General features: G+C 45.8%; 1 protein-coding gene across 1 annotated transcript in view; it reads left to right on the top strand.

Moving 5' to 3' along the window:
• The window catches only part of mettl15 (methyltransferase 15, mitochondrial 12S rRNA N4-cytidine), a 76,529-nt gene that overhangs the window by 35,177 nt on the left and 18,856 nt on the right, over positions 1 to 22,496 (top strand). The window contains exon 3 of the mRNA XM_066700776.1: positions 9,043 to 9,179. Coding sequence (XP_066556873.1) covers positions 9,043 to 9,179 — 137 coding nt within the window. The remainder of the gene's footprint in view (positions 1 to 9,042; positions 9,180 to 22,496) is intronic.

Here is a 22,496-nt window from a genome sequence, read left to right as displayed (position 1 = left end):
TTTACATATAAACAGCAACGATAACCTGGGCAGAGCGCTGTGGAGACATGGGGGCAGGACACAATAACAAAGGAATAAAAATAAAAATAACGCAGAGTAAGTGCGTGTCTATGAATATGCCGGACCCCCCACGGAGATCTTCTCAGCCTATTTTCGGTGACCGAGCTCTTGTTGTGGTTGATGGAAGTTACGTTGGGTTTGTTTGTTGATGTTCAGAAGTACAGCCGTGTGTCTGCGTGCCAGAGCGCCCCGGCACGTCTCTGGGCATCCGCCGTGTAGGTAAGTACCTGCAGGTGTCTACGGCTCACCTGGCTCCCAAAATATACATTCCCCGAATAGATCCCTACAGTGCCATTCATTGTGGACTCGCTGCTTCTGCTTCTTAACTTCTTTTCATATGCTTTTAACATCCCGCACACACACACACACACACACACACATTTTGTTATCCTGTTTAAATCAACATATCTGTTGTAGCTGCAAAGTGCAATCAGCCCACCACTCCTCTGTGACTCCACAGCTGTCTTCAAACGTCATCTCTGACCTCAGAGTCTGAGACTAAGTGGTAGTGCGATTACAGGCCGAATCAGCACCGGCTGTTGAGGAAGCACACGCAACGCTGCACAATCCTTTTTTTATTGTTGTTGTTTTAAGTGGTAGGATGATGAGGTATTGCTGAACAAACAAAAAAGGAGCACCTCTGCACCCTTCAGACGGTCAGTAAGTCTGATGGCGCACGTGACACACACCGAGTCCAAGAGAAGAAAGCGTGGGACGCCTGACGTGTGGTCGGGCGGGGAACGGGGGAGAAGAGAAACGTTTGGAACAGAGGGACATCCGCGGTACTTTCCGTCTGTGGGCGGCAGTGTGCGGCGGGGAGTTTTTAACACCGGCGTCTTCTGACAGCGGCACCTCGCTAAAGCACTGTCGGCAGCTCGGGAAAAAAACACAGGATTCTCTCCTCGATGTGCTAATTTTAGTGCTTGAAAGCCCAGAAAGAGATCCCCTTTGTGGTTCCTCCCACTCGCGCAAAGTGAGCAATTGGCACAGCCGAGAGCCATGGCTATTACAGAGGAGACGTCTCCGTAGCCTGCCTGAGCTCTCGCAGTAGCAGAGTAGGAACTGCCGGATCCATACTGAGGTTATTCATCTCAATGTCGGAGACAAAACGCACAAAACAACAACAACACGGCAGACAAACGCAGGAGAGCAACTCGATGCCGGGAGGCGGCAGAGGGAGCAATCGGGGAGCAACGACACAGGGGTCAAGGAGCTGATGTTTCAGATATGAGTCAATCTGCTTGGATGTTCATGAGAAGAAAATGCAGAGAACGGACCTCCCTCTGTTCTCCCCTGTAAGAGGTGTCTAGGCAGGAAAGAAGCAGCTCTCTACTTCCTTGGAAGTTCAAAAACATTCGTGGAAAAGCTCCTACATTCCCAACAAGCCTGTATTGAGTCTTCTCTGAAGTGTGTCCTCCTCGTTGTTGTTGTTGTTGTTGTCGTCCCTCTTGTTCCTGGAAACTCATCCTACTCTGGAAGCTCATTCCACTAAACTGTGAGGAGGCATTCGAAGCCATAAATAGCGATAGATTCAGAGAAACGAACAGATTCCGCGTGCCATGCAGCGGTCTTCTCCTGCTTATTGTAGTTCTTTCTCTCCTGGGTGACTTTCAAGGCTGTGGATAAGAGTCTTGTCTTCTGCGTTTTAACCGCACTGTTCTGTTGTTGTGAGTTTTTTTGGGACTAAACACTTAGTCACCCAGCGCTATTATCTCTGACATGCTTCTTGCTCGTAGTGAAGTGTAGTAGCGACAGTCTTTCTGAGGTGGTGGGCATCTGTATGCAGAAATCTTATCCTGGGGAGCTTTTGAGCATCAAAAATAATAATCAGAAGAACACAATCATGTAGACTTATCCGCAGCCTCTTCGCAGTGTCACAGGCACTGAAGGTTTCTTGTTGAGAAGACATCCCTACATTTTAAAAGATTAAAAACCCCACATCGCCGGGAACTGCCGTATTGGACGTGACAGGGAGCGCGCCCGAAGAGTCTGTGAATAATATGAGTTTGTCTCCAAACGATATCAACAGAGGAGAGATGTTTCGGATTTGCCTGCCACCTACGCAGGACTTAGCCGTCCATAATTTATACAGTAAAAACAAAAACAACAGCAGCAGCAATAACAACAAACTAATAAAAAACAGATCTGCTTATACTTGACACCACGGTCAGCTTCTGTATTAAAGTAAATCAAAAGCACACCCAGTCTCCATTAAAATACCGAAACTCAAACTTTCTTTGCATCTCCCCTCATCCCTGATCCAGCAGAAAGACTCTCCTTCTTATCCCTGACTATGTTATAGTCTTCTTCTCCTTTTTTTGTTTCTTTGGGGCCTCTTCTCTCTTCCTTCCACTCACCTGCCCTCCTATGGATTTTCCGTGGGTGAGACGCCGTGCTGCGGAGGCTCATAGATCTGTGTGTTGGGGCGTAGGAAATTCCCCAAACGTTGGGCTGTCTGGGACACACTCTGAAATTGACTTCTCTGTCTATTTATTTTAGGCGTGCCCCCCTGTGTCTGGAAGCACCATGTCAAATAGCAATTACAGGCACAAACAGCCTCTCGATGGGAGGCTGCGCCGGTGTGTGCGCTCTCACCGGGGCCCGGAGGGGGAGGGGCCTCCCTTGTAATCAGCAGCCTTTTTCCAGACGCGATCGGCCTTCCGGGGTGACCAGGGATGTTGTTACTATTAGAAAGAGAGAGAGATGCACAAGAAGTTATGAGGCTTGTGACTCATCCCCTGCCATCCGCTGCGGCTGACTTTTAAACGAGACAGGGAAATTATTTGTATTTCGGTATTGATCCCCTCCTTCTTACACCTCACCCCCCTCGTCACCCTTGTTATCGATCGAAATGTTAAATGAAATGTTTTCAGCACAAATTACTAAGCAGTTGTTGTTGTTGTTCTGTTTTTTTTCCCGCCCCTCGGTGCTGTGAAGTCGTCTCTGAATGCGGAATTGTTGTCTTGTTCAGAGTTTACTTAATTAGTTTCCCGTCGCTCGAGTTCTGCAGCTTCAGTCGCCGTGGTCGTGTTGTACATCTTCCATCCCCTGACCTCACGCTTCCCACAGTTTGTGTACAGGAGTTGCTTTAGGTTTTGTTTTTTTGCTTTGATTTGTCGTGTAAGTACACGGCTGGTTAGTTAAGAGAATGAAAACCATGTTGAGTTGTTTGTGTCGTCTCAAACGTTTGGGCTGTTTGGTTACACACATGCATTTTGTCTATTTCTTCTCCCGGAAACTATTACCTGTCATTATAGGAGGAGGAAAAGGGAAAAAAAAAAAGAAGCAGAGTTTACACTGGATCCTGACAAGATGTTTTTCTTTCATGGCATTTATTACACCAAATAGGGAGCCATTTCACATTAAAGATGAGAGCTGGGACAGCCAGCTGCCACGGCCCAATGGTAAACAGCCAAAGGTAAATAAAAACACCATTATCTCCACTGTGCAGCACAACACAGACTCACTACACACTGTAATTATACAGCCAGCACACCCTGTATGATTTTTCCAGGTACTACTCTGTTTGTACTGCATTCTTCCACTTTACAGACCGAGAGCACATTCCTAAAACCTTCACACAGAAAGCAATTATAAACAACCTATTCACACTCCTCATTTACCTACCCTGGACCTGCGACAAGTATGTGGCAATGCATACCGAGGCTCTGCGAGTGCTTATATTTATTGTTAGGTTATTAGGTTTGAAGCCGGTCAGAAATCATACACACGAAATGTTCTGCTCAGTGTGTAAAACGCCAGGGAACTCTGGGTCACTTTATTTCTGTCCTGTACTTATAAAACAGTTCCAAAGAAACCATGTCATAAACACTATAAAACATGTCTCCTCTGGTCCAGCAGTGTTTCTTTGTCCTGTTTGTGTGTGCTTGTGTGCTTGTGCGTGTGCCAGTGTGTGTGTTAGTGTGTGCGTGTGCGTGTGCGTGTACCAGTGTCAGTGTGTGTGTTAGTGTGTGTGTGCGTGTGTGTCAGTGCTGCAGTCGGCAACACCCTGGTGGTACTAATTAAAGTAGGCTTAGTAAATCAACATGGAAGATTTGTGACCGATAGAACCTGTAATTGTATTCAATCATGTCGTAGCATACATTAATTTGTGTGACACCGACTTGTCATGGAAAGAACTGCCCCCCCCCCCCCCCCTGCGTCGGTTCCTGTCTTTTGTACGAGCAAATAGGCTCATTAGATGCAAATCAAATATTTAGGTGACAGTTAACCTTAGGAAAGGAGAAGAAGAGAAACTTCAGGCACGGAGTCCTCTTGTGCTGCAAAGGGAATCACTCTGCGTTTTCGATGTATTATTTTGTTGGTCCCTGCAGCTTCAGAACAAGAAGGTCGTCGTTAATCTCTCCTGTGACAGAGCGGAGAACCGGGCGCTGTTATTGATGGTGATAGTCCAAGGGAAGAACCAGTCAATACTGATCAAAATGAACAAAACAATTATGATACAAATTAAAGCAAGATGGCTGCCAGGATCTTGTATGTGTGTATGTGTCTTCCGTGGCAAACCGCTTAATTGTTTAATTGATAGATATTTGAACGCCACTGCTACATCACATTTTTTTCCTTCCCACACACTATGCAAATTAAATTAGGAATGAAACTCTGGCGTAGCTAGTGTGTCCCTGCAGCCCACTTCCCTTCACTCAGGTCTGCCTGTTTCATGCTGCACCATGTGACCAGGGTAGGCAGCTTGTCATGTGACCACAGCAGTTTGAATTCATTTCAGAATATGCTGAACAAGACTCGTCCGTTTCTTTTCTGTGTTATTTCCGAAGACCAGAAAAGGCACTGCACTATATTTGGGTATATACACAAGAGGCATCAGGACAAGACAACACTTTGGCCATTTACAAATTGTAGACCGACTGTGTCTACGGAGGCTTTTTGTTCGATAGGCCTCTCACTTCCCACCAATGGAAACACCCTTGTGGGATTGTACTGGCACGACTAGCAGGAGGACTGTGATCTGGTCTGGTGTCTGGTGTAGGTTTTCGCTTTTTATTTATTTCAGAAACTCGGACACTTCCTCCCCATTTCATCCTTTAGTGTGTCTTCCATCGCCCCATCTCATCTCATATCCCCCACTTCCCTTTGAAGATGCGCCAGGCCAGCCAATTCCGAGTAAAGTGTTGTGAAGACATTTCAAGAGATTGGCTATCAATTGATCTGCTGCCAGAGTGAAGGAGCATCACTGTATGTGTCCTCGTCGAAGAATGGGGTTCACACAGCAGATTGGACAAGGACTGTGGACATAGATGTGTCTGTGAAGCTGGGAATCCACTCATGCAATCATTACAATCAGGGCATTACAAACTTGTATTGCTCCTTGTGAAAGCCAGCGAGGAAGAAGATATCCCCAACCATTAAACTTAAATACCTTACACACACACACACACACACACACACACACTCACTCCCAATATCCCAACACACACCCATTTGCTGGTGCCTCTTCAATCCCACCTAGCGATGGTGATCTGAGTTTCAGTGTCTCCACATGAAAGCGTCTCGGGAAAGTTGCTTGTAAACTTTTGAGAAAGTGCTGTGAATCAAACGAGGGTGACTCACACGCTCAGTGCAGGTTTGTCACGTCCCCGAGGTAATGGCAAAGAAATGAAAGTTTCTCGAGTTCTGAGGCAGGATGAAATGAAAACGGAGCCTCCTGACAATGGGATCTTTAAAATTATATTATTTTATTATTTTACCTAGAAGCGTGAAGGGTAATGAACATTCCCTCACTCGATTTCTCATTAAAACATGTAAATGATCTCTCTCCGTGCCATCTGACCCTCCGACGCTGGCACGAAGCGGCCCCCGTGTTTCTGCAAGAGTCTCCTCAGTCGCAAGGTGTATCCGAGACCCGAGCCAGCGTTCTCAGAGAGACGCACGCGGGGCAGTAATTAGCAGAAAGTCTGTCTCATTACAGGAGTAATTGGATGGTAACGGCGTTTTATAAAACCTGATTTATCTGTTTGTTTGTTTGCGTTTTCTCTCTCATGCATCAGAAATGTACCCTTTTACCGTCAGACTCCAGTTACTGAAACTTCAGCGCTTCAGCTCCCCCGATCATATTGAGTGACACAAATGCATTTTAAAGTAGAAAAGGTGATGATTCCACATATATATATATATGTGCTATCCACCTAGGACTAGGTCACACATGTTCAACTAATAAACAGCATTTTTCCATCTGTTTTTGTGTCTCAACCAGATCCAGTTGGATTTTAAAAGCTGTTGCGATAGATCAATTATAATATATGTGTCTCCCTCAAAGACTGGGGTTCTAACAGTGGATTGAAAAAGGACTATTAACAGAGATGTGTCTAGGAAACTGGAAAACCACACATACAATAAGTCAGATGAATTAGAACATAAGGCAGTGTCCAATCGAGAGGAGGCCATTCGCCCCATCGTGCTCGTTTGGTGTCCATTAATAACTGAGTGATCCAAGGATCCTATCCAGTCTGTTTTTGAATGTTCCCAAATTGTCTCTTCAGCCACATCGCTGGGGAGTTTGTTCAGATTGTGACGCCTCTCTGTGTGAAGAAGTGTCTGGTCCCCACCTAGTCTCCTCTGTTCCAAGGTGAAAAGGTTCAGGTCCCTCAGTCTTTCAGTAGGACATTCCCTTCAATTATAAGAACATAAAAATAAGGGGAAACATTTACTGCTCCAAAGCTGTGGAAGCAAACAAGGAAAAACTGGATTTTAAAAGCTGCTCTGAGATTCAATCTGATCCATGACGTCAAGGGGGCGAAACATCAAAGAACTCCTGAACTCCGCGGGACGTTTCTCCTCACGCTTTCCACACTTGCTTCTGCTCCCACCAGATCCCTCCACGCCAATCAATTTCCTGCAATTGATCCATCTGAAGACTTTTAAATTCAGTTTAGAGAGTGCTATTGATTACCATGGCTTTAAGATGAGACCATGACTGAAGCCAACCAAGTGGCATCACTTTGCCTTTCAGTAGTTCAGTGGAAGGCAAAGAAAACGTGAAAAGGATTTTTAAGGAGGGAACAATTTGAGAGAAATATCCGGCAACAAAATTAGTTCGCTATACTAATCTGTGTCAAGTCTTTTAGCATGCTTTCATAAGCATATTGAAGTGCAGTTTCTATAATTTCTTTGGATACAGATAAATGTATTTATTAATTAAAGAAACGGAACATGACGTGCTGTGTGACATTTACACGAGGTCATACGCATTCCTCCCGAGTTTGTTTCGCCGTTTCTTCCCAGAGTTTTTCTGTAACCGTCACAAGATGAATGAGGGCCATTAACTACAGCCGCTCAGTAATATGTATTAATTTCGAGTTGGTGACGTCAACTCTCATTCTTAGCCACCAACCCTTGAATAAACAGACTAAACAACAAGTTACCTTCAAGGAGAACAACGATCAACAGTGTTACTTAATTACTCATGCACAGAATGCAAAACAACCGACCAACTAACCAAACAAACAAACCGAAAATGCGAGTCTTGGCCCGTAGTCCCCTATAGACACCATCGCGCCCGCTGTCATGGGCCCACGCTTCGGCACGTTTGTGTAGATGCCGCAGATCTCCGCAGTGTCGGTTGTGCAACAATCCGACCGTTGTTTTCCATTTTCTTGCGATAAATTAAAGCATGTGTGTGTTGTTGCCGTGTTCTCCTTTGCGCTTCCCAAACAACGTCAGTCTGCACGTGGGCAATTAGACCTAGTCTCACAGGCGTGCCGGACTAATTTTAGTTACCCATGCCGTTTTATCCCCGAGGCATCTGCTCCCACCAAGATCCATTATTAAAGTCTGGACCGAGTTTTTGCTTTCTTAATAAGGCAAAGCTGGATCCGACCCTTCGGCAACACGCCTTCATCAAAGCAGGGAGTTTAGACAGCCGAGCACCGCCAGAGAGCTTGGCACGGCGCGCACAGCCGACCTGGAAAGATTCGAGAGGAGCTGTTGCATTGCACGATCACTCCTTTGCCATTGTGAAGGAGTAGGAGGCACGCAAACACAGACACACGAGGGCACAAACAAGACAACTACTCGCAACTGCGGGGTTATGGCGAAGACGCACTGTGCTGTCTTTTGCACTTTTCGCAGACCATGTTAAACGCCATTAAAGCTCATCTGTATAGCGTTTCACAGACACGTTGACTTTCAGAAAATGAAATGCATCATCGATCATCTGGGTCTGGGATGTGCAGTGAAAACACAGGGTTGTATTCAAACTAACACAACTGGGGGAGAAAACAAAGTTGGCAATCTTACTTCCCAAAGATCAACAGACTCACGTTTTACGGATTACAAGACATGGAAACCCAGAGCAGCACGAGAGCCATCCAGATTGTTTTGTTTATTATCTATTTACCTTCTTCGAGCGTCATGATCGATTTAGGCAGATTTATTTAATTAAATCCTAGTGGGAAATTGTGGTTAGAATAAATCACAATCAGCTGCATGTGGGATTGAGCCGGGTGTTTATCAGCTCGTAGAACCACAACAAAGCACAAAAGCGTGATTCCTGCAGGAGAAGAAAGGATGACTAAGAGGTGGGAATTTGGGTGGGAAAAGGGTATTCCTGAGGGGAAGCCAGTAATGTTAGCACTTTCCACAAAAAACACACTTCATAAATCAGGCCACCGATGCTTGTGTAGTCACACACGGTCAGGGTCACGCGATGAGGGAAGCGATCCTGCCGTTTTTGTGTCGTGTTGTCCGGATCAGGTGAGGTTCTGGACTACTGGCCCCTTGTGTGACATTTGTAAGCCAAAAGATGTCCTGTTCCACTAGAGAGAGACACTCTTTTATGCCTGGTATCCCACCCCATGATGCAGCATTGCCTACAAAAAGGATATGAAGCGCCACTAACTCTTTCTTGCACTCTGATAGTCTTCTGGTTTATTTGATTAACTCAAGGATTCTGGGTAAAAGTCATTGCCTGTAGATGAATCTCACCGAGTCTCACTCTGCTTCTTACAGATGTTTCTGGATATGACATTTGGAGCCGGGGGGCACACCAAGGCGATCCTACAGGCGGCCCCAGGCATCACTGTGTACGCTCTGGACCGCGACCCGGTGGCTTTTCAGATGGCGGAGCGGCTGGCACAGGAGTATCCGTAAGTGTGATCGACTCACTCCGAGGTGTGGAGAGGACAGTTGCGTGGCATGCCATCGTAGGGCCCGATCTGTGCTCTGCTGTGGGATGCTTAACACATCAGAGTGTTATTGTCTTTGTGTTGTTTCCGTGCGGTGACAGTTTACACAGCGGTCATCGATGCTGTGATATCGCTACGATATTAAAGTAAATTGGTTGTGGGGGGGGTTGGGAGCTGCGCTGGAGCTCAAGCATAAGAGAGAAGCAAGGATCAATATCCACACATGGCAACTAAGATGCATTCAGCGCTGACACAAGAATAATTTTATGAATTCACATGAATTGAAATGTGCCGTTTCTTCCCGTGCACTGAAGGAGGTCTCCGCTTCGGCCGTGTCGAAGCAGAGGCACAACAGACGGGTTTCATGGTTTTGCGTTTTCTTGTGTTCAAAGCAGGGAGAGTTGTGGATTGAGGGGAGGGGGGTGTCTACCATTATATTAAACAATTCATTCCCACTCTGCCTCACGCCAGCTTTGCTTTTTCAAAGAAAACAATGTCTGTCACATAAAAACCAGCCAGCCAGCGAGCCCCACTGGAAAGCCAGAGAGAGAGAGGGATAGAGAGAGGGAGAGATAGAGAAAGAGAGACACCCACAGCTGCAGCGCGGCCCCCCAGCTTGTCCGTCATGGCTGCCAACGGTGCCGCGGAAGACCCCGCAACCACGGCCACCCCCCGTTCACACACACAGCAGCCCGGGCAGCGTTAAGAGTTAAAGAGGAAAGATAGGCGCCTCAGCCTTCAGTTTTCTCTCTTTAATAAGAGTAGAGAGAGAGAGAGAATGAAAATGAGATGTTAGGGCTCCTAATTCTTGCTGCGTGGGCAGGAATCCTTTGACGTTGGTTCTGGGGAAGCCTCTGTCCTGGGATTCGATGCTACACAAACGCACACACCCACCCACACACACACTCACACTCACACACACACGCAGGCAGAGAATACAGGAGATACATTCCCGTCAGCCGCAATATACCCCGCCAGTAAACCCTTTGACACCCACTCAAAGCAAGAGGGGAGAAAAGCAGGAGAAATCTTGCAATTAGCCGATATTACCGGGAGCCGCTCTGAAAGGCGCCGTGGCCTACGCAGTGCCTACACACTCATGGATCGGTGAGCCCCCCCACCCACCCCCCCATCCTTTTATTTTTTAATGCCTGACGAGAAACTCCAGCCTAGAAGCGAAGGATTAATAAGGATATTAGTCCAAAACTTCCCGCATAATGTTTCGACTGCGGCACTGCAGTGAATCGGGGAGAGCCGTTCAGAGCCTTCTAAGGGAACCACACAGCGCTGCCAGCTCGCTCGGCGCCTGCAGCCATTCGGATACATATTTATACGCTTTACAGTGAATTACACCGACTCCAAAACAAAGCCCTGCATTTTGAAATAGTGCCGTTTCCCTGTCCAATTAAAAAAACACAAAACGCACTTTCCTCCCGACATTACCCCTCAGAAGGAGGGACGTCAGGGATAATGTCAGGGAGAGTGAGACGGCCTACCGGTGAGGCAGCGTGGATTCCCTGTAGGACACAGAGTCCTCCTTCTTTTGTTTTTTGTGTTGTTTTTAAGTTTAAATGTGACAACAAGAGACAATGCAAGCAGAACACGGGAGCAAAGGGCTTCATCACGTCATCCTGGTCTTACTGCAGGTTAAATATGCAGAGAGTAAGAACAGATGCCGTGATCGCTTCCCTGTATAGGCGCTATACGCTCCATGCAGGGTTTATTGGCGTTCGTGGGCAGAGTGACTGCACTGCAACTGTATCTGTAATCGCAGCTCTCTGGGGCAGCTTGTTTGATTGATTGAACGCTGCTCTAGTGTAGTTGTATTGGAGTCCACCTCGCCCATGCAGAGTTTCAAAGGGGGCTCCCGCCGCATTGCGCTTCGATCCACTTCGGTCTTTACAAACTGCTGACCTTATAGAACCTCTGGGACAGAAGGGGGTGATGGGATCGCTTTGAAAAAGGATCCTTTCTTTCAGTTCATTGCAAGCCCAGCAGTGTTCCTATATATGTTCGTCACTGTTTTTATTTTAGACACAGATGAAGACGTCGCGCCACCTTTTCAGTTCTGGTGGTAAATATAGATTGTGAATCCCCCCCCCCACCCCAGTCAGATGAGGCCAGGAGAGACCCTCTGACTGAGTCCAGGCCCGTTTCACCCGACTGGACTGGGAGAGGGACTTCATTTGAAACCGCAGAGTAGAAAACGTGTACATTTGCAGGACATATTCACGAGCTCGTGTGATGTGAATGCAGGCTTCAGTAACCCTGGTTCTGCGGCAAGGTCAGGCGTGGACGGCTCTGGCCCCCCCGCCTCGAGGGATGATCGAAAGACTGGGGTCCCGGGGGCGGTCCGCCCAGAACCCATTCCTCACTAGTGTCATGACAATTGAGCAAAACGCATCCCCAACCCTGAGAAAAAACCCCACCCGATTTTAACGCAAGCTTATTTTTAGGTTTCGTTTAATTTATTTATTTATTGGTGTTTGTTTGCATTTCCCTCTCCATCCTCCACGCTTGAGTTTATTCGATTTATTCTGCGCCGTACCGGGATAAACATCTTGACCTTCGGATCGCGACCCGGGCGTCTGCACATTATCCCGTCGCTCTTCTCGCGCCGGCCTGTCCTTTCTGCTTTGCGCCGACGTGCCGTAATGAGAGCCGTTAGATTGCATTTGCACAATCCAGTGACACCGGGCCAGGGGTGGGGGGGCGGGGGATGCCTCTCCGAGCTGTCGGCCCGGCAGGATATGCTAATGCGCGGAATGCAAATGACTCGGCTGTTTATAGCCTCCAATATATCGCATTATCGCAGGCGTCCCCTGGTTTTGGGGGGGAACGAATCGCAGCGCAGACCCTGATACGGCGTCTCTGCATGGCTGCCTCTCTGACAGTCTTCCGGCCCCGAGAAGAAAACTGATTAGACCGGATTGTTGGTACGGAACTAATTAGTGCAGCCCCCCTGATACGACGGCTCGCATCTTACATTAGCGCAGAACGACCCGCTAAATAGGTGCGCGGGGGCAGGACAGGAAGGTCAGGAAGGTTGTGTTTTTGCCTGCAGTTGTGTGTGTTGTTTTGTGTCCCATCCCCCCCAGCAGAGTGCTGTGTTTGTCAAGGACTGCTGCTGAGGATTTATATGGAAACAGTATGGTGTGATGTCAGCATTTGTTAACCTATGAGGGCGCAGATGCACTTTTCTCTTGGCTGGTATGGCGAGCGATTACTCAACAGTAGGTTGTTCTACAGGAGACACAATATATCGCCTTTTATCCTGAAAGTGTAACAGATTTTTTCCCCAGTTGTGTCCATAGTGTTACTCCCCTGGTCACATATGAACCGGCTGCAGTTTGCAAGGGCATCATTGTTTGGCTAACATTTGCGTTACCCTACACATACAACAAAAAAAAGACACACCGGGACCTAATTAAAAGTGATGAAACGTCTCCCATTGTCATGGAGTTGTTAGGTGTAATGAGGCCTCCCTAAACATTAAGTAAGCAATTGAATGTATTTCGCCCGCGATGTTCACTAATAGAAGCGTTCATGGATGATCGCGTTAGATAAAGGCCCAACGCAGACATGATGCACGCTGCTAATGTGTTTCGAAAGCTGTCTTTCAGTGCTCTTATTTGAGCAAACTCCTGCATAAACACACAAACCCTACACCTCACAAAGAGGCAGCTCTCGGGGCAAGAAAAATGTACTACGGGGGACTTGATTTCAGTCTTTAATTAAATATAACGGCTTTCTCAATGCCAAAAAACTCAAATCCACTCTGAGACCTGTTGGGAGTCACTCAGCGTGGCGGCCAAACACACACAACACACACGACTGGAGAGGGGAAACCACGTGCCACACACAAGACTGAAACACGTGTTGTTGAAAAATGAATTGACGTTGCTGGGAATGGACACCAGTCGTCCCAAACCCGATTCCTGAAGGGAATTTCAACCAATCAGATCAGTGGATTAACCGGGTGAATTGAACATATGCTACAGAGTGCGAATGATGTCGTCTTTTTGTGTTTTTTTTCTGCTGAAACCATTTTAAAAACAAAGCAAAATCTGTCCCAGCGCTGAGGATACAAGCAGAGCCTGAAAACAAGACTAAACAGAGAAGGAAACATATGTACAGTAAATTGAATAAGAGGCCGGTGTGGCTTGAAACAGGGAAACACATCAAAACTGGAAAAAACTGCCTGGAATATCTGAAATACGGACAAAGACAATTACTGATCTATACAAACTTTGTTTACCTCAGTATATATTTTCATTGTAAATTCGCTTCTCTCAGTTTGGCCTTTACTACAGTTTGTACAATGATTCTACTGGCACATTACTACACTTTACACATCAGTGAGGAACACCACAATTCCTCCTTTTCACGTTGGAAAGAGATTTTTTCTCCTCTCTGTCTTGGGATCCAGCGCTTGCTTTAAAAGACACAGTTTCAGATACACGTTGTTTCTGAGCCATGAGATCGGACCCAGACTGAGAGAAAAGCATCTTCTGTGCATCGGCTGTCCGGTGAGGATTACTCTTCATCCCCGTGACGGAAGACGCTCGGCTGCCTGTTTCTCCGCACGCTCCGCGAATCTGGGTTCTCGTGTTCCGTCTCAGTGACCCGAGCTCACCTGGCTTTAATGAAGGATAAAATACACTTCAAAAAGAGCAGGGAGAGAAGCACACCAGCCAGCGAGTGGAAAGTAATTCCTCGAAGGCCTGGCCAAAGGTAGTGCGCTCTGTACTTTTCACATGTCCTGGCAGATATTTCCATTCCCTGCTCCGCGGCGATCAATGAAAGCGATCAATCTCTTGGTTGTCTCGAGCAACCATGACGCACTTGGGCGAGCTGGAAGGTCAGCGCCGGGGAATATTTTAAGCTTGAATAGTGTCTTGAACATAGATTTACGGAAGCAGGCGGCGCTGGCCTCACAGATGCGCCGGAGACAGGCCGCTGCGGCAGAGACAGCCGTGCTCTGCCGTGACCCTCCCCGGGACACAGGGGGATCGGGGAGCGGGGTGGAAGGCGGCCAGCTAACTTCAGTCACCCTTTCCTTCCGGCGTCTGAGCTCGAGTCACTCATTCATCTCCTTAGAAAGAGAAAGGAATGTTTTGTCTTTTTAGAGATTATTTTTTTTGTTTTAGTATTTTTTTCTGAAACGTTACAAAGGTTCACAGGGAAAAAAATCTAAAATATGTTAATGAGAAGCGCGGGGAGTCTGCGTTGGTGGTTTCAATTTTAAGCTTGATGTGTCGTCCCTCGCAGGCTGGTTACGCTAAGTCAAGGTAATAGGAGGCGCAAGTCCAAGCTGCGATTTGTTCCGGAAGTCACGGATGCTTTGATGATCAGATTCTGATTTTGGTAAGCGAATGTGTCAAACGCTTTCCGGTTTCAGACAGAGATCAAATAAAGACCCAACGTGAGTTTTACAAACACGTCTGGAATCCCAAAGGTCATGCGATGTGTAGACTGGACTCGTATTGCAATAACACGATCAAACATTAGAACATAAGAACATAAGAAAGTGTCCAATCGAGAGGAGCCCATTCGCCCCATCGTGCTCGTTTGGTGTCCATTAATAACTAAGTGATCAAGGATCCTATCCAGTCTGTTTTTGAATGTTCCCAAATTGTCTCTTCAGCCACATCGCTGGGGAGTTTGTTCAGATTGTGACGCCTCTCTGTGTGAAGAAGTGTCTCCTGTTTTCTGTCTTGAATGCCTTGAAGCCCAATTTCCATTTGTGTCCCGGGTGCGTGTGTCCCTGCTGATCTGGAAAAGCTCCTCTGGTTTGATGTGGTCGATGCCTTTCATGATTTTGAAGACTTGAATCAAGTCTCCACGTAGTCTTCTCTTTAATGAGGCTGCATTCAGAATTGCAAACCATAACACTCCTTAAATGTTTAAATAATATGTGACCATCAATGTAGCATTACAAATATTCTTGCACACTACCCTGGATTATGTCACATATTCTCATTGCACTATTATATACAATTATGCATATCAGAACACATACGTTACCAGCACTATTATTCACATTCTCAACTCCAGTGACAATGAAGTTTATCCATTCCAGTGGATAAAGTGTTAACCATTGATAGTGTGCTTTAGTATACATTAACTGTATTTACATTAACTTAAGGCTTGCAAGGCATTCAAGGCTTGCACATGATTGCTGAAAGTAGTTCATCTATATGTTGCATTGGTCTTGAAATAGAAACCCCTATTCGTTCACACATTCCTCTCACCCGGAGACAGTGATTACAGTTATTACCCAATAACTCCAACACAACAAAACATACACATAATAATTGTCAGGTGATGTTCTGTCTTCACTTCCACTGCGAACCTGAGGGCATGCCTCATTTAAATAGGGCAGCTCATTGCAAATTAGCTGAATTAATGAGGCGTACATTTTTTTCCACCTGGCGCAAGTTACTGCTGCACTCTGCTGCGTCGCCAGGAGTAGAGAACCGCAATCTTTTAAAAATGCCAACTAAAAGTGCAAGGCGAGAAGAGCATTTGAACGCAAGTACCGTGCGATTGCGCCCATTTTAAAATCCAGCTGTTCGCTTCACCGTTGAAGATCTTTTTAGAATTTTCACCCTCGTCCCACCAGATGGCACTGTGCGCAATGTGTGCCACAGTGGTTGGAACATAGAGCTTGGTTACAGCTGGGCTTAGTTGATCTTTTCACATGAACCAATGCTCATCTGTCTGCATGTGAACTGAGATGGCTACTTTCAAAAGCTGGTTTTATTATGTGGAAATATTTATATCTAGACATGCTTGACATCAGCATCTGCAGGAAGCAACAATTTATGATCAACTGAGCATTAGATCACCCAGAAAATCTGTCACTGTTTCTGTAACAAACACACACAGTCAACACATTGATGGCCTGTTGCATCAATCCCAGAAACAAATATAATAATTATTATTATTATTATATATATAGTATTCATTGTCTCCTGCTGTAGGGAGTGCTTGGTAGCAGAAACTCACAAACAAGTTTGAATGTGTTGTTACGAATTTGATGACAGACAGGCTTTGTAGAACTATATGCAAAGTGTCTCCCCAATCAGCCTATCAGTGGTCTCAGATCTCTTCAATGGAAAAATCAGAACTGCACACTCTACTACAGTATACTGCACCATGAACTGCACACTCTACTACAGTATACTGCACAATGAACTGCATATTCTACTACAGTATACTGCACAATGAACTGCACACTCTACTACAGTATACTGCACAATGAACTGCATATTCTACTACAGTATACTGCACAATTAACTGCACTGTACTACAATATACTGCACAATTAACTGCACTCTACTACAGTATATAGCACAGTGGACTGCACTGTACTACAGTATACTGCACAATGAACTGCACTCTACTACAGTATACTGCACACTCTGCTACAGTATACCGCACAAGGATTTCAGAGTTTTTACTTCAGCCTCTTCAGTAGTTGCTCTAACACTGAATCACGAGAAACTAGCGCTCTGAAGCGGTTTTGATTTAATTATTTTTTTATTCGTCTCACACAACTTTATTATCAACAATATCTTGCTGGAGTGAGTCATATATTCTAACCTGGTTAGTGTCTTTATCTGCATGTTTTACACACACACACACACACACACACACACACACACACACACAGTGCCTATAGAAAGTCTACACCATATTTAACTTTTTTCACATTGTTGTGTGAGTTTGATGCATTTCAATGAGGATTGTTTTCCTCTCATCTACACACCAGACTCCACACATCCCAGTCCGAACATGTGCCATCGTTTTTATTACATGCATCATATAACATATTTATACAGACATTAAACAGTCCTCCCTCCTGCAGCTCCAGTAACATTGCTTGCTCACTTCATACCAACCCATCTTCATTAATTACGCCCTCGTGAAACGCACTGACCAAACAATTATGTCCATAAATATTTATCCTTTCCTTTATTGGCAGTGCAGCGCAGAACGGTGCCAGAAATGTTTTTTCTTTTAATAGAATAAAGACTGCGTTTCCTGCAGATGAAGTTTAGAAGGTTGCGCCTCTGATGTACGGCAGCCAGTGCGCAACACAAACGCCTCCGGGCTGCGCTGCGAAAACGGCTCAACACACAGTTTGTCAGCAGTGATAAATAAGGTAATTTGTCCAATAGTCTGCACACACAACCATAAAGTCTTTAAACAAATGATACGCAATTCAGTAATCGATTCAATCAGAGGATACAGAGAAACTGATCTCCGTCCTGTTTTGTTTGAGTCGCTGACGATCTGTTGACACTAACAAACTGTTTTTAACAAACTGTAGAAAGTCTGCACCCCTTGAACATTTTCCACACTGTTTTGTGTCAGAGCCTCGGCGTGTCACGCATTTAAATGAGGATTTTTCCCACTTATCTACACACCCTCCTCCACACTGTTAAGGGCAGAAATGTTTTTATTGTGACAAATATATTCAAAACTGAAATATCATAACCGGATGAGTCTCCACCCCCCTGCGTTATTACTTGGCAGATGCACCTTTGGCAGCAATTACAGCTGTGAGTCGGTTGGGATCGGCCTCTGCCAACTCTGCACACCTAGATTTAACCAGATTTGTCCATTCTTCTATACAAATCTGTTCAGCTCTGTCCATTTACTTGTGGAGCGTTGATGGACAGCAATCTTCAAGGGGCGTCTGCTCACTCAGTGAGGCAGGTAGAACAGCAGCACGTCCATCTGCTCTGCCCCGGACCCGAGCGTTCGCACTGCGGGACGCTCTCTCTTCAAACCAGCGGCGCTCTGGGTGTAAGCTCGGCATGTCAGACACACAAGCCCGCAGGCTCTGAGAGGGCATTAGACAACAGAGTCACAGGGGTTGTTATTGGCTGGACACCCTCTTACAGCTAAGCGAGAGGGAGAGAGAAAAGCAGGTCCTTAGTCAGTGCTTTCATTTACCTCTTAATTGACAAAAAGTACTGCTTTATGGCCTTAATAATATGAATATAGGTCAAGCTGAATGCAGGTCTTGTGGCTGTTCCTCACATCAGATGTTGGGCTGATTGATGCTGTGCAGGACGAGCACACAGGGGGTCCTCGATGCTGCAAAACATCTCCTCTGAGAGCTGTTATAGCATCTTTTAGAGCCTCGAATAAGGTGCATCGAGGAGAAGTCAAGGCCCCTGGAAGCCACTTCATATACCACAGGATGGGGCAATGCACAATCGCCAGGAAGATTTAAAAAAAACAACGTCAGAGCTTGCCGCCGGTCTGAGTAAACATAAAATGCCGTCCACCATGAAGAGGCTAATTCTAATGGCCCGCCACCTACAACACCAGCCAGATCACCAAATACAGGCATTTAGGGGCTTTGAAGGACACACAACCCAAAAAGGATGAGTTCCTCTTGGCTGGGAAGGACTGAAAGCCACGATCAGGTTCTGTAAAACTTTGCACCGACTCTGGGAGTTATTTAATTCCTTCACCGGCAGCCGTTCCAGCAACTACAGCCTTATTCATGCATCACGTCAAGGCCTCCCCATATTTGTTTGGCATGTGGTCCTTTGAGACACGCATGTAGGTGGGCTCAAAGACCAGAGAAAGTATTTTCTTCTCTCATTATTTAGCTTTACTTTTAGCGTGATATAAATGCAGTGGGTAGCGCGACTTTAAATAGACATGTTGACTTGAGTAATTACAGGCCTACACAACGCAACACACAACACGCACACGGACTGGGGGGGGAATTATCCTTATTTAATGAATAATAAAAGGCCTTACATAAGACATTTATATTTCCTTCGTTTTAAACAATTCAGTTGTGTTTAAGCTACAGAAAGTGGTTAATAATTCAAAGGTTCATGTTGCTGTTTTACATTTCCGCACATTGTTGTCGGGATGCGTAGCAGGGAGGCAGTTATGAAACGTTTTTCTGTCTCTGGTAGAAAAGTTTGACATGGGATTCCGAATAAGATCTGAATCAGCCGTGTTGCTCTTCTGACGATGGCGTAGTAAGTGTAGTAGCAGTCGTGGGAACGGCGGCATTGAAGCGGCGCAGTGGAGACGCGTTGCCACAGGTGCCTGACATTCCAGCATTTTGATTTCTAATTTGTAATATTCGTGTTCCAGTGGCACACAGCGACTGAATTAAGGAGTACTTATCTGCAGCTTTGGGCTGAGCCCTGTGCACACAGAGCGCTGAACACATCCTCCCTCGTCAGGGCGCCGTGGCCCCGAGCCATGCGCCGACTTGCCAGGTATTTTTATTTGTCTTCGGCGGTTATGAGAAAAGGCAGAGGCAGAAACCTGGGCTGATCTCCGCTCCCGGCTCTTCGGTCTTATTGCCTCGTCTAGCTGGTTCCCCCCCCGAAGGGAAACGTCAGCCGGGCTCGTCCAGCTCAATAAAGCGCGGCCCGGTGCCACGTGAGGGACGTGTGTTTTATTCAGCAGGAGCGCGTCGCCCGTCTACCTGTGAGGCTCAGTGAGCGGCTCAGCGGAGCGGAATGAGGGTTTGACGTCAGAGCGGCACCGCTGTCCTGCCTGAGACCATTAACAGCGTGGTACCCTTTGGCACTTCTGTTTTCAGACATGTTTTTAAAGTTTTATGAATACTGTGACCCATTAGGTTTTGTTTTGTTACTGAAATAGTAACATCCCCCCCCCCCCACCCATCTCTCCTCTTCTTTTAATAGGAGTGCTGTGCCTTAGGATCCACTGCGGCCCTGCTGCACCACCACGGCCCAGACAGACACACACATACAGACAAACACACACACACACACACAGACGCATAGACAGATGTGTGAGGGTGGCGTTGTTTGTCAATGAAAAGATGGGACCGTGTTTCGCATGTGTATTTCCATTATTTCGCAGTGAAGGATAATATTGTTCATGGGAGTTTGTACGGTTCTCCTTCAGTGCTCAGTGTCAACTGCTATATCATTTCTATCTACACATCCTTTTGCACAGGTAAATACCCAAGAACACCACAGCGGGATGTAAAGACTGACAGCTCTTTTATATTTAATTGTAAATTATCTATAATGCCTGGAGTAAACAAAGTAAAGAGTCTTGCCAATCACAACGTGCTCGACACAGAGATGTTTAAATCAAACCCAGACGATTCAGCGCACACCTGTCAGCCCGTTTTACACCGAGCCTGTTCAAACCGGTCTTATTTCACAATCTCTGCTTGTCATTGATTTGTAAGTTATCTTTTATTGGCCACAAAGAAGTAAAAATGCAGCTGGGTTGTGGTGATAGATTTAGTATGATAGATAATTACTTAATAGAGCTGAGTCTTTTTGGTGCCCTAAGACAAATTCATTGTGTGTACGTGAAAATAAGAACATAAGAAAGTGTCCAATTACATGGGGAGTTTGTTCAGATTGTGTCGCCTCTCTGTGTGAAGAAGTGTCTCCTGTTTTCTGTCTTGAATGCCTTGAAGCCCAATTTCCATTTGTGTCCCCGGGTGCGTGTGTCCCTGCTGATCTGGAAAAGCTCTGGTTTGATGTGGTCGATGCCCCTCATGATTTTGAAGACTTGGAGCAGGTCCCCACGTAGTCTCCTCTGTTCCAGGGTGAAAAGGTTCAGGTCCTCAGTCTCTCAGTAGGACATTCCCTTCAGACTTGGAATAAGTCTGGTTGCCCTCCTCTGAACTGCCTCTAGAGCAGCGATATCTTTCTTGAAGTGTGGAGCCCAGAACTGTCCACAGTATCCAGATGAGCTCTAGCTAGTGCATTGTACAGTCTGAGCATCACTGCCCTTGTGCTCAATTCTACACTTTTGACAAAATACAATAATATTGCCTTTTTTGGTTGCTTCCCATCATCTGCAAAGTTGACAAGTTTGCTAATTGTCCCAGAGTCCAGATCATTAATATAGATTAGAAAAAGCAAAGGCCCTAGTACTGATCCCTGTGGAACTCCACTAACAACCTCCTCTAATTAACACCCTCTGTTTCCTATACATCAACCAGTTCATAATCCATCTATTTACATTACCCTGAATGCCTACAGCTTCCAATTTGAGGATCAGTCTTTGGTATTGGACCATATCAAAAGCTTTCTGAAAATCTAAGTATATCATATCATATGCTTTCACGTAATCTACAGCTGCAGTTGCACTGCAGTTGAAAAACTCTAATAGATTAGTAAGACATGATCTGCCTCGTCTAAACCCATGTTGACTATCTCCAAGAATATGGTTTTCATTAAGATGCTCCTCTATTTTCTGTCTAATCATTTTTTCTAACATTTTACAAGTGATGCAGGTGAGACTGATTGGTCTGTAATATCCTGGCTCAGTTTTGTTCCCTTTCTTGTGGATTGGTATGACATTTGCCCAACTGCCCTCCCATCACCCTCAGAGCTGTCACTGTCCAACTTGGTGTCCAGCAGTTGGAACCTGTTGGGCATTTCTAGCTCTTGAGATGTCTCTAAGGCTTGTGCGCGGTTACAACCTACTGTAACCCAGCAGTTCTCTACGCTGTCCTGCTCTGAGGTCTCAACTCCCCTAGTTTTTGGCTGCACACCATCTCTCTCATGGGCTGATTGACCAATTCTTCCATCTCACTAATGCAGCGCAGATCACCAAGCTGAGCCTCAAGATCACAGACCTTGATCTCTAGGATTTCAACATGTCGACAGCGTTCACAAATGAAATCTTGGATGAGTTCATCCAGGAAGGCAATCATTCTGCAAACCTGACACTGTAGTGGCCACATGCTTCTAAATGTTAGTTTTTTCAGTCTCTTGGTTCCTGTTCCCTAATCAACTGCTTAACTTTTTGTCACCGAGAAACAGCGCAGCCCTTTCTCAACAGCTGCTTTAAGTAGCTTTTGTCTACCTGCCCCCAATTCACACCTAACTGGCTCCACCTGTACTCTCCTGTGTCTGTCTGTGGCAACTTGTAAATACTTCTGTTTGATATATATATGTGTGTGCTTCTGTCTTGCTGTACTATAAAATGTCATTTCGTCATATATTAGCTTTGATTCTGTCAACACTTCATTCCCTCGTTCACCTAAACCACAAACAATAATTGAGCTTCAGCTTCAAAAGAAAATAAAGAGAGCAATTGAAGATTTCCACTGATATACAGGCACTTCAATCACACCTGTACACAGAGATACCTGTATGGAAAACTCCCATGATTATATATGTATATACAGATGGGTGACAAATAAAAGGAAAAACCCACATGCAATGTCTCAGTAAGGTGTTGGGCACTATGAGCCGCCAGAACAGCTTCAATGCTCTTGGCACAGAT

This window comes from Amia ocellicauda, chromosome 4 (assembly GCF_036373705.1).
Source record: "Amia ocellicauda isolate fAmiCal2 chromosome 4, fAmiCal2.hap1, whole genome shotgun sequence".
Lineage (NCBI taxonomy): Eukaryota > Metazoa > Chordata > Actinopteri > Amiiformes > Amiidae > Amia > Amia ocellicauda.
This window is presented reverse-complemented; position numbering and strand designations above follow the sequence as displayed.